Genomic DNA, 16,270 nt, shown 5'->3' on the forward strand with positions numbered 1-16,270 from the left:
TCCTATCCAGTGTATACTGGTACTATACATACATTCAAATTCCATTGTGTACAAAGTGAAAATCAGTAGCTCCCTACAGATCTAGAATTTATTAAACATGAGTATAGTAAGGGGTCTCAGTCCATCCCAGGCAAAGTACTATAAGTAGAAAGAAAGGAGATTAAGTTGAACTAATCTTTTTAATTTCAATAACTACTAGTTTACCTTGCAGGGCAGATATTAAAATGCCATTTTATTAAGATCTGCATAATCTAGGAATACATTATGCATCTCTCCTTCTGGGAATAGCCAGTGAAGATGGATAAATGGCCGAACATGTTTAACTTCAGGTTTTTGTTTTATTAACAATTTACAAATCACATAGCAATGGAAAGGTGTTTACAATAAATTACCCGCCTGTATATTTCTGGTCCATTTAGCACCTATCCAAAAAGGGGACAAAATTGTCTTTGCCATCATATAAAACGGTTCATAACATAAAAGTGGAATATACACTCTTGAGCAACTTACCGGAAATGTATGGAAAAAAAAAATTCTAAACATGCAATATTAATATGCTTGTTTTGATATATCAAGCACTTTAAACGTCAGCAATTACAATAAGGCATTACTGTTAGCATAACCAAACTATTTTTGTAACATTAATACATGGAATGCTACATGATACAGCTGGAATCAAACTGACATTTAAACATCAACAATATACACACATATATACACATATTATATATATATATATATATATATATATATATATATAATTTTTGTTTTCTTTTTAAACATAAGATTTATTGACTGTTCACAGTTAATATAATAAAACTAATGACTTGGAGATATAGCATAATAATCAGAACTATAATACAGTCAATAGTAACCAAAATAAGTATTTCAATTTAGTGACCAATTTTATGGATAGTAAGCGAGAACGAGGAAGGGAGGAATCTCAATAAAAACACTGTTGCAGACCTTAAAGAAAAAAGGAAGAGAAGAAAAACAAAGACAGAAGAGAAAAGAGAAAGTGTAAATCCTAAATGGTGAAAACCATTCAAAAGGATGAGGTAACTAACCTAATACCAAATGAGAGGGAGCATTTTGAGAGGCAAGCCTAGGGCCCCAAACTTTATCAAAGGATTTGGAAGAATTATTAAGTATACTAGTCATATATTCCATGCGATGTGTATGCCAGATCCTGGAGTTAGAAAACATTTGGCTCCTCCCTCAATTGAGTTAATCAGCGGCTATCTGGCAAGTGATAGCAGAAACTATGTGGTGTATTAATTTGTTTTGGTGTTAAGTAGCAGTTGGGAGAACCAAAGAGAAGAAAATACTTGGGTTTGCAAGTAATAACTTTCCTCCAGAGATTAAAAATGTTTGGACATGACCGCTATATATTGAGGACAGTACCTGTAGAGGTGCATCATGTCCAACAACAGTTTGATGTATTTGGAAACATTTTACTGAGGCAGGATGGTACATAATACACTATCTGTTCAACAGGTTATAAATATGTTATTTTAACACAAATAGAGCAGGAGGCAGTGTTTTCCCAAATCTGACCAATCACCCTCATCTAGAGCACCACCCAAGTCAGACTCCCAAGCAATTTCGTGAGGGTCACAAAATGGGGATGATTCCTCAGACAAAACTGAATATAAAACAGGAAATTACGGCTTATGAAATAACAATTAAACATCGCTTAGCGACATTGCTGCTTATAAGTACTAATACCACTGCTATTTATTCATCAGTACATCGCTGCTTTTCTACAAGTAAGCTCTGCCTCTTTATACTAACCTGACTGCTAAAGGCATTTTGACTGGATCAGAGTTTTTTAGACATAGAACAGACATTTGGCTGTAACACTGTTACTTGGAAAGGAATATAGACCCATGAATGGTTTTTAGATTGATTGCTGCTATAAATTGAGACACCCTTACTAATTTGGAGGTTCATTATACAGTATGTGACACCGATAGTTATCCCCTATACCGGTCATCATTTAAGGCTTGATAATTTGTATATAAAAAATTAAGCATACTTATGGCAATGAATCTATATTAGCAACCTGTGGCCACAGGAAATTGTTATAAGATGTTGTGTATAGCCAGTTCCCACTGAATACATTTTACGGTTGTTCATTTTGTTTTTATATTGAATTAATTATACACAGTTTTTGAAATATATACACAGCATACTTGCAGCGCACTTATTTACTTTCCCATTTCTATATACAGGGTACCAGGTCCCTTTTTAAGTGCAGCAGTGGATTGCTAATTGATACTAGTGCTGACATTCATTTAATTTTTCCTTTTTGAGGAAATTAAACCCTTAGGTCGAGGATAGTCTAAGACAGAGGGGTATATTTATATATATCTTCTTCTAGGTGTTCAATAAATGTTAAATAGAATTGCATTGGTTACTATGGGCAACATCTCCACTTCTAAAAACTCACTGTAGTAAATATACCCCAGAGATTTTCAAAAGGCATGAGGGGTCTAGAAGTTTGATCTTATGGAAGGGTCTAAGCTGAAGGAATTGATAAAAATTCCTAGAGGGTATGGCCAGCTGAGATTGGAGGTCTGAGAAAGAAGGAAAGTCATAGTCCTGAACAAGTAATTTAAATATCTAATACTGCCCTCCCTCCAATATTAGTTGGGTTTATGAAAAATCTGAACAATTGAAGGACATGGGGCAATCGAAAATATCTGATTGGCACCGTCCCACACGGTCAGGAAATGAGCTATAATTGGGCGAGAGGCGATCATTGTAGGGCGCTGTGCCCTGGGGAGCCAGAGGAGAGATGAAACCGTCCCAAACTTTTTGCCTCAATTTCTGCTTTAATTTTTTGCACTACGGGACACATTGAGTGAGTTGTGCGGCCATATAATATTTCTTGAAGTTTGGAATGCCAAGTCCCCTGCTGCATGAAGGACGTTGGAGAATCTTTAGACTGACACAAGGACGCCTACCTGCCCAAATTAAACAGGAGGCGTGAGACTGCAGAAAATTAAAGACATGTGACGGAACAAAGATCGGAAAGGTTTGGAAAAGGTAAAAGGAGCCGAGGAAGAACATTAATTTTAACTGAATTCACCCTACCTATCCAAGAAATAAAATGATCAGACCAAGAGTCAAAGTCTAATTTAATCTGAGAGAACACAAGGTTAATTAGCTTGATATGGTTGGTGATATCGACAGAAGACCAAGGTATTTTATTTTCTGTGTGCACCAGCAAAGTGGGTATGTCTCTTCCAAAGAAGACTTGGGGATACAGAAGTCTAAAACCTCTGTTTTGGAAGTATTAATCTTATACCCAGAATATTGAGAATATAATTCAATATCAGCAAACAGTGAAAGTAGGGACTGGGTTGGGTTAGTCAGTGAAATAAGGACATAATTTACATTCAACGCAATCGTAATATTACCACGAATCCTCGCTGCCAGGGGTTCCATCATCAAGGCAAATATTAAAGGGAGAAAGGGTGTAGCCCTGCCTCGATCAATTGCTTAACTTCTGTCTTAAATAAAATCTGGTATACAATATTTGTTACATTAGGAGTGCCAATTACCCAAGATAGCAATTTTATTTTTGAAAAGACAAGTAGTTTAATTATGCAATTTTCATTTACCCTCCATGCATGACCTTCTTCCACTGCTGCACTTTGTGCTTCCAAAGGATTTTCAATCACCCTTCCTGTCTGTCCAGAGAAATCCATTGCAACTAAGCAATTTTCTGAAACGCTTCTCTGAAACCAGAAAATAGCATATTAAAAAAAAAATCGATCTATCCAATCTTTTTTCTGTACCCATATAAAAGAACTGTTTAATGAAAATGAATATTGAAAAGAAAAAAAAAATTTGGTTTGTTAAACTTCTGCACATACAATATTCCTACACAATACACTTAGTCATCTACAAATAAGCATAAATGTGTGATAAAATGTAAATGCTTCTTGCAGTGTGGAAATAACGGATTACCTATTCAGTACCATCCTTTAACAAATTCAGTAATAATTGGTAGATCAAAATAGAGAACAAGTTGAAAACAGGATTCTCAGTTCTGCTAAATTCATTAATAGTGGAACCTGCACTTTGGGTTTTTATTTCAGCATAACTGCATGCAAAAGGACATCTCTTCATTGCTGAATAACTTCATGGATGTTTTAAGGATGACTCATTTGTAGTAGAAAAAGTATGGGGAAAAAAAAAAAAGGCAACTTCTGTATTTTAAAGCCCTTTTAAAATATACTTTTTCATTAATAAAAAAAAGCTACAGTGAATCTGTTACATTGGTCACTAAGGGCCTGATTCCGAGACTAATGCTGCATACACACGTAAAGATTTTCTGTCCAACCAGCCAACTAGTTGATTGGTTGGAATGAAAATCTGGTAACGTATGGGAGTAACTGATTATCAGTAATTTGCTCCTAAATGCCAGAAAACAGATGAAAATGGTCGTTCAGACAAGTTTGTTAAATGTTTGATGTAAACAATTTGTTCAAAACTGTTTTTGTCCATTTTCCGGCGTTCGGGAGCAAATTGCCGATTGTAATTTGCTTTTATACCTTACCAGATTTTCATTCCAACCAATCAACTAGTTAGATGGTTGGACAGAAAATCTTTAAGTGTGTATGCAGCTTCAATGATTTTAAAAATCATTCAATCATTTATATCTTTGAAATGTTGGGCAAGCATCAACCAATTATGTGCGTTCCCTCATGTCAGATAACGATATACGAGTCTGTATTTGCAGTAAGATTTGGACGATTTCATTCATTTTAATACTGTCTGAAATAGTTCAGAAATCGTTCATAGTTATCGTTCATCTAGCAAATCTGACCGTGTGTATGCACCATTACACTAATGTAATCACAACTTCATTCTCTCATATTGGAGTTGCTAAAATATGCTGCCTTCCAAAGCACAGTTAAGCACAGGGACTCTCACTGCTGCCTTCTCATATCCGACAACGTGCAACATCGCAAACATCACTCGTTGGGCAGCCACACAGCTTGTAAGTCAAGTCTGCTTACCAACCGCAAACACTGCAGCTCTCCATACATGCAGAGCGTTCACATGCTATGAAGGCGATCGCAATGGCTAATTTATGCAGGGCCATATTAATTTAAATGGTCCGACACGCCTGCATGTCACTCGCTTTATGAGTGATTTGCAATTCCTTACGCAATTGTAAACAATCACTTGATCTCCGTAAATATCAGCTTTGCGAAAATCTCTGAATCCGGCCCTGTACACGAAGTCTAATGGCCCCCATACACTGAGATTCAAAGTTGGTAAGATCAGTTGTACGATTTCCCTTGAAATTCTTCTTAAGATGTGGTCAAATGGTGTACGATTGATCATTAAGATCATAAGATAAGATGCATAGAAGTGTATCACATCGTACACGATCAGTTGAGATCTCTCTGCAAAACCATCTGATCTGCGATCCAACTAGACGACGGCGGGGACGCGCATCGGGGTCACAGAATGCTCAAAATACAACTATTTGCAAACGATTGGTCTGTCCAACCTGTAGAAACTGGCAAAATAGTGTTAAAAATCATCCAGTGTATGGCCAGCTTAAGAACAAAGTCAGTGTTAAACTGACGGGCAGAAACAGGGTTCTATCCTGCCCTGTGCCGGTCCCACCCCCTAAACATGTGATGTCATGCCCAGGGGGCAGGGTCACCAGCTCTAGGAAGTAGAGTAAGGCTTCACAGGCTGCCTACCTGGAGTGTCCCTTGGACTCTGCAGCACTACTATTGGCTGCACTGTTCTGTTCCAAGCACCCTGCAAGCCACATGCAAGTGGCATGGAGCAGTGACAGTGCCATCCCCAGGACCCTGTGTGACAGCACCACTTGCACAATCCTAGTTACGGCCCTGTACTGACAATTAATATAACTGGAAAAAAGTATTCGAACAAAAACACATTACATGGAAAACAGTGACTTAACCCAATCATATTATGGACTTACTGGTGCAGAGAAGTTTGTGTGCAAGCTTTTCTGATGAGGAATTCGGTAATTCTGATAAAGAAGCATGCCATACTGTAAGGGGAGAAGATAAAACTGTAAAATAGTGAAAAAAAAAAATTGAGGAGAAAATCTTAAACAAGACACCATATTTATAGCCGTTGGAAGTATGCTTAAATAAAAAAAACTAGTAGAAGAATCCTGCATCAAAGCCTTGTAGGAAAGCAGCAGAGTTTAGGTGAATCATATCACAGTACAGGTTGAGTCTCCCAAATCCAAATATTCCGAATTATGGAATATTCCGAAATACTGAATTATTTTGGCATGACATATAATGAAACCTTTGCTTTCTGATGGTTCAAAGTACACAAACATTGTCTAAGGCACAAATTATTAAAAATATTGTATAAAATTACCTTCAGGCTATGTGTATAAGGTGTATATGAAACATAAATGAATTTCATTTCTGTACACAAACTTTGCTTGAGCCACAAACATTGAAAATATTGTATAAAATTACTTGCAGGCTGTGTGTATAAGGTGTATATAACACATTCCCAAGGTATTTCATTATGCTATGCAAATATTCCAAAATACGGAATATTCCGTTATCCAAAATACCCCTGGTCCCAAGCATTTTGGATATGGGACTCAACCTGTATATCATATTGTAACATCAATCACAAGGTATTAAAAACATTCACGCTCAAATACATTTAGCACAGTAAAGACTGTATACATATACATCATAGTCTCATTAGACTAGTCGTAACCATGTGGTGGTTATTAGATGTTTAATGTTGCAGTTTCTTTAACGAGAGAGATAGATAGATCTATCTATCTATCTCTATCTCCAAATAGACCCGGCACTCCCATCATCAAATAGATAATGCTCTGGTGCCCTCCAGGGCAAGCAGCCCAAAATATACAAAAGTCCACAAACTGAGGCACTCACGAGACTGAAATTTCCAAGATTTTAAAAGTCCTTAAATCCTAAGTTTCGGGATCATCACCAGTCGTCAGGGACATACAGCATACTGTATGCTGTATGTCCCTGACGACGGGTAATAATCCCGAAACGTAGGATTTAAGGACCTTTAAAATCTTGGAAACTTCAGTCTCGTGAGTGCCTCAGTTTGTGGACGTGTGTGTGTGTGTGTGTACACGTGTGTGTGTCTGTGTACGTACATGTATATATATATATATATATATATATATATATATATATATATATATATACACATATACATACATACACACACACACACACACACATATAAAACACATTTTGGTGCTGTGAAATGTATATCACCACAACTTTAGTAACATTTTCACTATCTTATAATGCCAAATGAGATAGAGACTATTTGTATAAATTAACTTCTGTTGTAGAAACACTTGACAGACTTTTCCCTGCCAGTTTCTCAACTTCAATGAAGCTCTGTTACGTATATGGCTTGTAACCATTCCCAGCACTAGAACTTAGACAGCTTCTCATTGCCTACTGTCCATGCCACTTGTTAGCTTGATTGATGCCTGAAATCTGGCCAATAAGAAATGTGACAAGTACTGGATAAAAACATGCTGTGACAGGAGCACAGAATTCAGAACCTAGTGATCAATGCCTCTTGAAAAAAACAAAAACACTTCTCCTCAGAACATTCCATATAGTAATGCAAAACCAATGGGAAATCCAGGTAAGTAAATAGTATGAAATAAAATATTAGTTATTTTAACTGCAGTAGCCCTTTAAAGGCCCAAAGTAGCTTACACCTTACTGAACTGCAAGTGGCAGTCCCTGTTTTACTGAGCTGTTCTGGGGATTAAAAAAAAGTCACATTCCTTATTTATCGGGGTGGTCTGTTTGTACAGGTATTGCGGTATAGAAATAATCCTCCTTAAGGTGATAATAAATTCCTTCCAGACAGGCAAATGATACACCGTTACACCCCTTCCTCAAGAAGTTGTTATCAATCTCATCATGTATGATTACATGCAAATAGAAATAGAAGGAAGGGAAAAATAGTGTAATACCATTTTTTAAAGCATATAACAATACATGTATAAGTGCTACTTAAAAGCATAAAAACATAAAAATGTGTGTTCCCATTAGGGTAGAAATGAAGGCAATTACCGGCAGGGCTTTTAGAACTAATAGTAACAAAGCTTACCATTTCTATCGCGCTTGAAGTTATACAATCCAAACGAGTCTCGGGTCCCCTCCTAGATCTAAAGCCACTGCCTGGTTCGTGTCCACCTTCCAAACCTCTGGATGACACAGTCTCTAGCCAACGTGTTTCCACCCGTCCTCAAATTTTTTTCAAGTCAACTGAGCATATGAGTGTGTCCATTTATTCCATATCCTTAAATACCCCTCCCACCAATCCATCCTGCAAAACAATATAATCTACCTAACATCAAACAGCAGACTAACCAGAAATCTTCAATCCCCGCTTAGCACATCCAATTGCCATAATCACATGGAAGCCGTTACTAAGGAACGGCCTAACAGGATGTTCAGAAAAATCTATCACTACTACATTTAGATCACATGACCGGAATTCCCATGTCCACCTCTGTTGCATAGACATCCTCATGACATGATTGTATAATCTCCCTGTGCTTGCGTGGGTTTCCGACGGGTACTCCGGTTTCCTCCCACACTATAAAAATGTACTGGTAGGTTAATTGGCTCCCAACACAAAATGAACCCTGGTGTTTGTGTGTGAGCATGTGATAGGGAATATAGATTGTAAGCTCCACTGGGGCAGTGACTGATGTGAATGGCAAAATATTCTCTGAAAAGTTCTGCAGAATATGTGTGCTCTATATAAATAACTGGTAATAAATACATAATACAACCTGTACATGTCCCACATCGATAAAAACCTCTAGATATAGTTCTATTTATAGGTTTACTCGGGTTCATAAAGATCCCTGCAATCCTCCAAGAAGACCTATTGTCTCTGGTGTGGATTCAGTTACAGCAAACTTGAGTGAATACATAGATTTTTTTTCTTACAACCATTAGCTTGCACTAACAAATCGCATCTGAAAGAAACAAGGGACTTATTGAATGTATTACCAGCTACTGGGTGGGATGATTCAACATTTCTAGTGACTGTCATCAAAACCCTTTATACTATTATAGATCATCAGGCAGGACTAAAAACTGTAAGGACATACCTTTTGAGAAGTGACCTAACAACTGACTTGCAAAACTTTCTGGTAGATGGAGTACACTTTATTTTATCTTATTTTTTTAAATTTAGGGATGACTTCTTCAGTAAGTTGGCAGCAGGTTCGCTCAAAGTTATGCTAATATCTTTATGGGACAATGGAAAGCAGACCAAGTCTGGGACCATATGGCGCAGGGACCGTTCTCTTTTACACTAATATTGTACCTTTCTAAATAATAATATTTTAAATATATCCTTCAGTTTTAATATCAGTACTTCAGTGGATTTCTATGACATTACTATTCTCAAGGAGGTTAATTTTTTTTTGCTTAAACCTTCTCAAAACCTATGGCTTCTAAGGCATACATACAAGTGATTAGTTGCCATCATAATGACTGGCTTCAAGCCATACCTGGAGGTCAGTTAAAAAGGATTAAACGCAATTGCACAGAAAGTTTATGATCAAGCAAAAGAGATGAGCGCCAACTTCATTGGTTTTGGGTACGATCCTTTAGTAATTGATAAAGCAGTTGGAAAAATCTGATACTTTTCAATGGGCTTTTATCACGGGTTACAATACTCAGCATAAGGAAAAAGAGAAGATTTTGGGTAGACATCTGCCGATACTGAGAAAAGATACAATTTTAGGAGAAATTATCCCTTAGCAACGCAAGTGTATTTACAGAAAAGCCCCTAATTTTGCAAATAAATAAGCGAGAAGTGCATGTTCCCCGAGTAATCCTATAAAGTAGAACTATATCTAGAATTTTTTATCGATATGGGACATGTACAGGTTGTAGAGAAAACAAAATGGAATGGATTATAAATGGGAAAAACTGCAATATAGATTTTTTTTATAACGTGCAATGTATAAAAATGTTTATGTGATTCAGTGCCCATGTGCTTTATTCTATATAGGCCGGACCTCCAGACCCCTGTAAGTATGCGTGGGCGAACATCTCAGGAACATTAGAAAGGGTCTGGAGAATCATGCCTTATTACTGAATTTTAAGATGGTACATAATTGTTCCACCATGTGTATCAAGAATTTTGTAGGGATCAAACTGGTTAAAGGGTACTGGCTTAGAAATGACCTTGCCAGCCAGTTGGCTAGATGCAAAATGAAATATATGATTTTAATACTTTTACACCCGGTGGCTTGAACTCAGACTTTCAGTAAAAATGGTTTTTAAAAAGATTTTCCATCTATTTACATTTTTTATAGTGTTTTTAATGTTATTTTATTAATAATTGCACTTTTGTTTTATTGTAGTTTACGTTTAAGTTATTGTGGGGAAACATAGTTCTACCATACTTACCATTTTTAATTACATCGGAATCAAAAGAGAAAGCACCTGATAAAAATGAGAATATACTAAGGGAAGTCTGAACATATATTATCATGTTTGTTTCCTCTCTCCCGTTGACATAAGGGGATATATTTCTGTGTATATTAATCCCCATGGTAACAAGTCCATCATAAACATAAATCCAACGCTGATATTCTGGACTGGACATGGGACCACCCACAGGTTGCTGAGAATGATGGAACTCTGCGTGCTAATAGCAAGCTAAGTCAAATTGCAATCACGTGAGAAATTCAGTGTGCAGACAAAGTGCTGCGTTTTTCCGCGATCATGTCATGAGGATTCCCAGTCTACGCAACAGAGGTGGACATGGCAATTCCGGTCACGTGATCTAAATCTAGTAGTGATAGGCTGTTCCTTAGTAACGGCTTCCATGTGATTATGGCAATTGGATGTGCTGAGCGGGGATTGGAGATTTCTGGATAGTCTGCTGTTTGATGTTAGGCAGTGTAATATGATTGGGGTAGGGGTCCCTCTCCTGGGGTAGATGGACACCTCCTTACACACAGCAGCCAGGAAACAGCAGTAGTTGTGGGTTTTCGTGCAAGCTGGTCGGCACCAGTTTTTTTTGTGTGACACCAATAATTAAACAAACAAAACATAAAAATAAACCCTAGCCCGTCTGGGCTCTAACTAGATAGGTAACTCCCTCTCTACAGGTGGCAGGGCCTACTGCCTTACCACAAACATAGTACATACCAACGTCACAGTGTCTCAGAACAAAACCTCAATGTCTGTTCTCCCCTGGGTGTGTGAGACACTGCATCAAAACTCTATACAGCTCTTAAGAGCGACTTCCAGGTGTAATCATTAGCCTGCTCTCAGGCTGAAAAGCCCAACACCTGAATCGGCCCTGTGGGTGGAGCCCTCTCTTCTCTCTCACACCCACACCCCCAGGACCCATTATACGGGTTTTACCTAAAGCCGACACTCAGCTCTGTTTGTAACACAGACTCTTCCTGGGGGTTAAGATACATATTACAGGAATCTGGGATACATATACACGCCATCCCTAACTTCTCCAGTGCTTCTATCACAGTAGATTATATTGTTTTGCAGTGTGGCTTGGTCGGAGGGGTATTTAAGGATATGGAATAAATGGACACACTCATATGCACATTTCCCTTGAAAAAAACCCAGAGGACGGGTGGAAACATGTTGGCTAGAGACTGTCATCCAGAGGATTGCAAGGTGGACACGAACCAGACAGTGGCTTTAGATCTAGGAGGGGACCCGGGACTCCGTTTGGATTGTATAACTTCAAGCGTGATAGAACTGGTAACTTTGGTTACGATTAGTTCTAAAAGCCCTGCCGGTAATTGCCTTTATTTCTACCTTAATAGGGACATACATCTTTATGCTTTCAAGTAGCACTTATCTATGTATTGTTATCGGCTATTAAAAATGGTATTAAACTATTTTTCCCAGCCTACTATTTTTATTTGCATGTAATCATACATGAGATTTATAATTTCTTGAGGATGGGGTGCATCGTTTGCCTGCCTGGAAGGAATGTATCACCTTAAAGAAGACTGTCACTATACCAGAAAATACAAACAGACCACGATACATAAGGAATGTATTTTATCTCCATTTTATTTATTTTTCTGAGTGCCAGGGGGTGGTTTGACTAATTTATGCTCCAATTGTTACATATTGAGGTTTTGGGAAAAAGTCTTGTTTAAAGTTTCACTACTCTCAAGCTGCACTTTTTTGCCTTTTATGCGCATTGTGGGGACCCCACTAATATTGTTGATTACTGAGCTGTTCTGTCTTCATGCTGAAGCATGGTTTCCTGCAGCCCCAAAGCTGATGCTGTGTACCCAGCATATAGATGAGTAGGTTACGGGATGCAGGCGGTCAAAATCCCAACAGGGTTAGGATACAGACACTTGTCTGTCAGTATCTTAACTCTCCCTCTCTCGCTACCCTAACCCTTTTCAGTGTCTGAATCTAACCTCCCCCATAGTGTCTAAACCTAACCTCCCCCTAGTGCTTAAACCTAACCCACCCGCACCCTGTGCCTAATCCTTACTGAAGTACTTACCTTCGGGATGCAGGCACCGGGATTCTGACAGGTGTTGGGAATCCGGCGCCGGCATCCCAACTGTCAGGATATTGACCGGATCCCATATAGAGGTGGGACTGCTTGGACCAATAACTACGTAGAGTCAACCAACCTGCAGACATAGTAGGATGGTTAACAATTAGCCCAGTGGTTCCCAAACTTTCTTGAATCACGGCACCCTAGAGTATCAGCATTTTTTCATGGCACCCCCATGCCAAAATTTTCTCATGGACCAGAATATATGATTTGGTCCAGTACCACCAACCCGTGGCACCCCTACAAGCGCCCCACAGTTTGGGAAGCACTGAATTATTAGTCAGGATCAGCTTTCACAGAAATGGAAGACTCCATCTGTATGCAATAGCAGATTATGACCATATTATAGTAGAATAAAGCAGAATGGTAAAAGCCTTTTGAGCTCCCACTTACTTTATACCTTTTACCACTTGTATTATTGTACTGTAGAAATGATGATACCTTTAACAGTCTGAACGCCGTCATCCAACATGTCCGGCTTTGTTCATCTTCTGCACATAGAAATCGCAGCTCCTTAATGTCAGTTCTGACTCTATTGGGCTACAGAAAAGTCCACAGAATAATTTTTTCCCAAACATGACAATTTTTTTTAATTTAAAACATACACCATTAAAAAGTGTGGTTACCATTAACTTTATAAAAATAAATTTAAATTGTACTGTGCTTTGTGTTATAGTGGTTTTAAACAACTTTAACTGCATATTAATTGTGCTCATCCTTTCCCAAATTCTAGATATACATTTAACGCAAAAGGTTTTAAAGATAAAAAGGTTAAGAGCAACCATAATATTAAAACAACATGCAACAAATACAGATGTGTGCACATACATCCAGCCTCAATAGGCCCCGCAGCGCGACTTGCCAAGCGTGAGTGAGTCACAAGCTCCTGTGCAGCTCTGCTAGAGTCAGGCTTCTTATTTTTGCTTAAAGACAGACTGCTGATTAATTTCATATGCAACACTTGTATATTTTCATGCACCAGAGTCTGTATATGAAGCACAATGGAACCTGGAATGAAAAAAGCTGCGGCCACTGGACTTCATATACAGATTCAGAGACTCAGGTGCACACAGATAAACAAGTGTCACATATCAAATTAATCAGCACAGGATTCTGATGCATCCTAGTCACATTACACTGCGACTTAGACGCATGTTCGGCAAAAAAAATGCAATAAAAAAAGCCAGACAATAGAGTCTCATGGGACCTGGCATGCCGAGGGGGGCTTTTTCATGCGACTGCAGCAAAGATGTGTAAGGACATATCTGTAACCTATACAAAATGGTAATGAATACTTGTTTTTATGATGACCCATTATAGTTTGATAACAGTAGATGTTATGACCATGACACCAGCCCATATACCTATAGCAAACACACAAAGTCACGTGTTTAGAGCCATTTTTGTCTATATAAAGTGTACAAAGCAGTGTGGCCAGAACTAAGAAGCTCTCTAACTAGATAGATAGTAACCTACTTAAAGAAATAGTGTACAGCTGCAGAACACAGCCAACTGTCAGTCCCTTGCTTAATGGTCTAATCACAATAAAGGCTCATACACACTAAACAATATCATTAACGACAACTATATCGTCAGATTGACCTGCATGTGCAGACGACAGCAGACATAATTAACAACCCACAGGAGCGCGCATCGTTGGTCGTTTAGTCCACACAGACTGAACGATGTATCGTTAAACAATATCGTTAATATAGTCTAGCCAACCTCCAGCTGTTGTAAAATTACAAGTCCCAGCATGCACTGCTTCAGTTTTGCCATTAGGGAATGCTAAAACTATGGCAGGGCATGCTGGGAAGTGTAGTTTCACAACAGCTGGAGAGCCACAGGTTGGCCATGCCTGGTCTAGTGTGTACGGCCCCTAAGACTAGCAAAATTCTGGTCAACTTTTAATATTCCTACGCTCTACACCAGTCACAGGCAACGTGTGGTATTTCCAGTAGTAGAACTACACCCCTCAGCATGACCTGCCACAGTTTTGCTGTTAGAAGGGCATGTTGGGATATGTAGTTCCACAAGATGCCTGCCCCTGCTCTAACTTATCGTTTTGGCTTTAAAACAGTCCGGCATTATCAAGAGGAAAGCTACTTCCACAATACCATACAAGAATTGTAAAACTTGATTTTCAATACTATTGTATCATTTACTCTAATAACTCAATAAACCGAACCTGAAAATCTTCAACCAAAAATGTAATTTGTAAATCTTTTAGGGGATCAAAAACTTGCACAGAAATCTGTCTGGAGAGATACCAGCCACATATGAAGTGGAGGTATGGGAATAAACATCTTCTCAAATTAATATGAATGCACAAATGTTATGAATAGCATACATCCTAACCTCCGGTTTAGATGTAACAGCCCTGATTAGAAGACTAAGAGGGATAGCTTTGTTCCATTAGTCAGAAAGTAGCGAGACCTTTCCTGTTCGCTTCTGCCATGCAGAAGAGCGGTGAATGGCTGCAGTTCAGCAATGAATGGGTCTTAGAAGAGAAATTGAAGGGATAGCCTAGCACAGTTGGCACCAAACTACAGACCATGGGCCACACGTAGCCTGCTCCCTGTTGAATCTGGCCCCTACCCGGATCTGGATTTCACCGTACAGCTCTGTCTGGTGTATGCCACTTGGTGTGGCACAGCAACTCCACTGCTGGACCAGCCCTCTGCTGCTCCACCTCCTCTGAATACTCTGCTGGTATGACTAGAGTGGTGTGGTAAGGTCATGGACAGACTCACAGGAGCTAGGCAGGAAGATGACCGCTAAATAGAGTGGAGGATAGTAATACTTTGGTGGTGAAGGCAAGATAGAGTCATGAAGAAGGGGGGGGGCTATGAGTATATGCAAGGTGCAGGACAAAGGGGGCTCTGAGGCGGTCATATCAATTGGAGACATTACAGTGTTTTATACTATGAATTGGGACACCACTATGAGGCATATTATCAATTAGGGACACTAATGTGTAGCATATTATGAAAGGGGGACACTGCTGTTTGGCATATTATGCATCTCATTGCAGTGAGCAAAATTTGAATCTATAATAAGATGAGGCTGAGAAAGATTTGTGGCCCTCCATCCAAAGTAATTTTCTTAACACACCAAGAAAAATAAAGTTTGGTGTCCTTGCCTAGCAGTACAAACATACTAAGCAGGCCCATTGTGTGTGTAGCAATTGCCCAGATTCCTGGCTTTCCAAAGTATGTCATGGTCCCAATGACTATTTCAGCTTGTATACTATTTTGGTATGGCCTCCTACAGCTGCATAATTCTGCTTGGTCTCCTATTATTGTTCTGCAGTTATTAGCATATCCAAAATCTAGGTTTACAGAACAGGGCATATTAGAGAAGTAAAATGGTTTAAAAAGTGCTACTTGGTATGTCATGTGAGAACTGGCTAGTCTGAATGTACACATTTCTTTGATTATTTCATTGTACTCAAAATACATTAAATACGCTACAAAAAGCTATTCATGCATTTGTTTTTTTACCTTGACACAAAATCCAAAGTCTGTTGGTGAATTATACAACTTCTTACAACTTATCAATGAATAAATATTGCTATCTTCTAAGTCTGATATTCCCTGTAAGTGTCTTGGTTCCTGTATAAAATAAATATTCTATATTGAAA

At 38.6% G+C, this 16,270-nt stretch overlaps 1 protein-coding gene across 6 annotated transcripts in view; it reads right to left on the minus strand.

Moving 5' to 3' along the window:
• The window catches only part of GRB10 (growth factor receptor bound protein 10), a 283,037-nt gene that overhangs the window by 11,721 nt on the left and 255,046 nt on the right, over window positions 1–16,270 (minus strand). For all 6 annotated transcript variants that reach the window (XM_088464156.1, XM_088464147.1, XM_088464146.1 and 3 more), the window contains 4 exons: window positions 16,131–16,241; window positions 13,069–13,167; window positions 5,981–6,052; window positions 3,630–3,746 (listed from right to left, as the gene is read on the minus strand). In XM_088464156.1, coding sequence (XP_088320282.1) covers window positions 3,630–3,746; window positions 5,981–6,052; window positions 13,069–13,167; window positions 16,131–16,241 — 399 coding nt within the window. The remainder of the gene's footprint in view (window positions 1–3,629; window positions 3,747–5,980; window positions 6,053–13,068; window positions 13,168–16,130; window positions 16,242–16,270) is intronic.

This window comes from Taudactylus pleione, unplaced genomic scaffold, assembly GCF_031769625.1.
Source record: "Taudactylus pleione unplaced genomic scaffold, aTauple2 ptg000054l, whole genome shotgun sequence".
In the NCBI taxonomy this organism is placed as follows: Eukaryota; Metazoa; Chordata; class Amphibia; order Anura; family Myobatrachidae; genus Taudactylus; species Taudactylus pleione.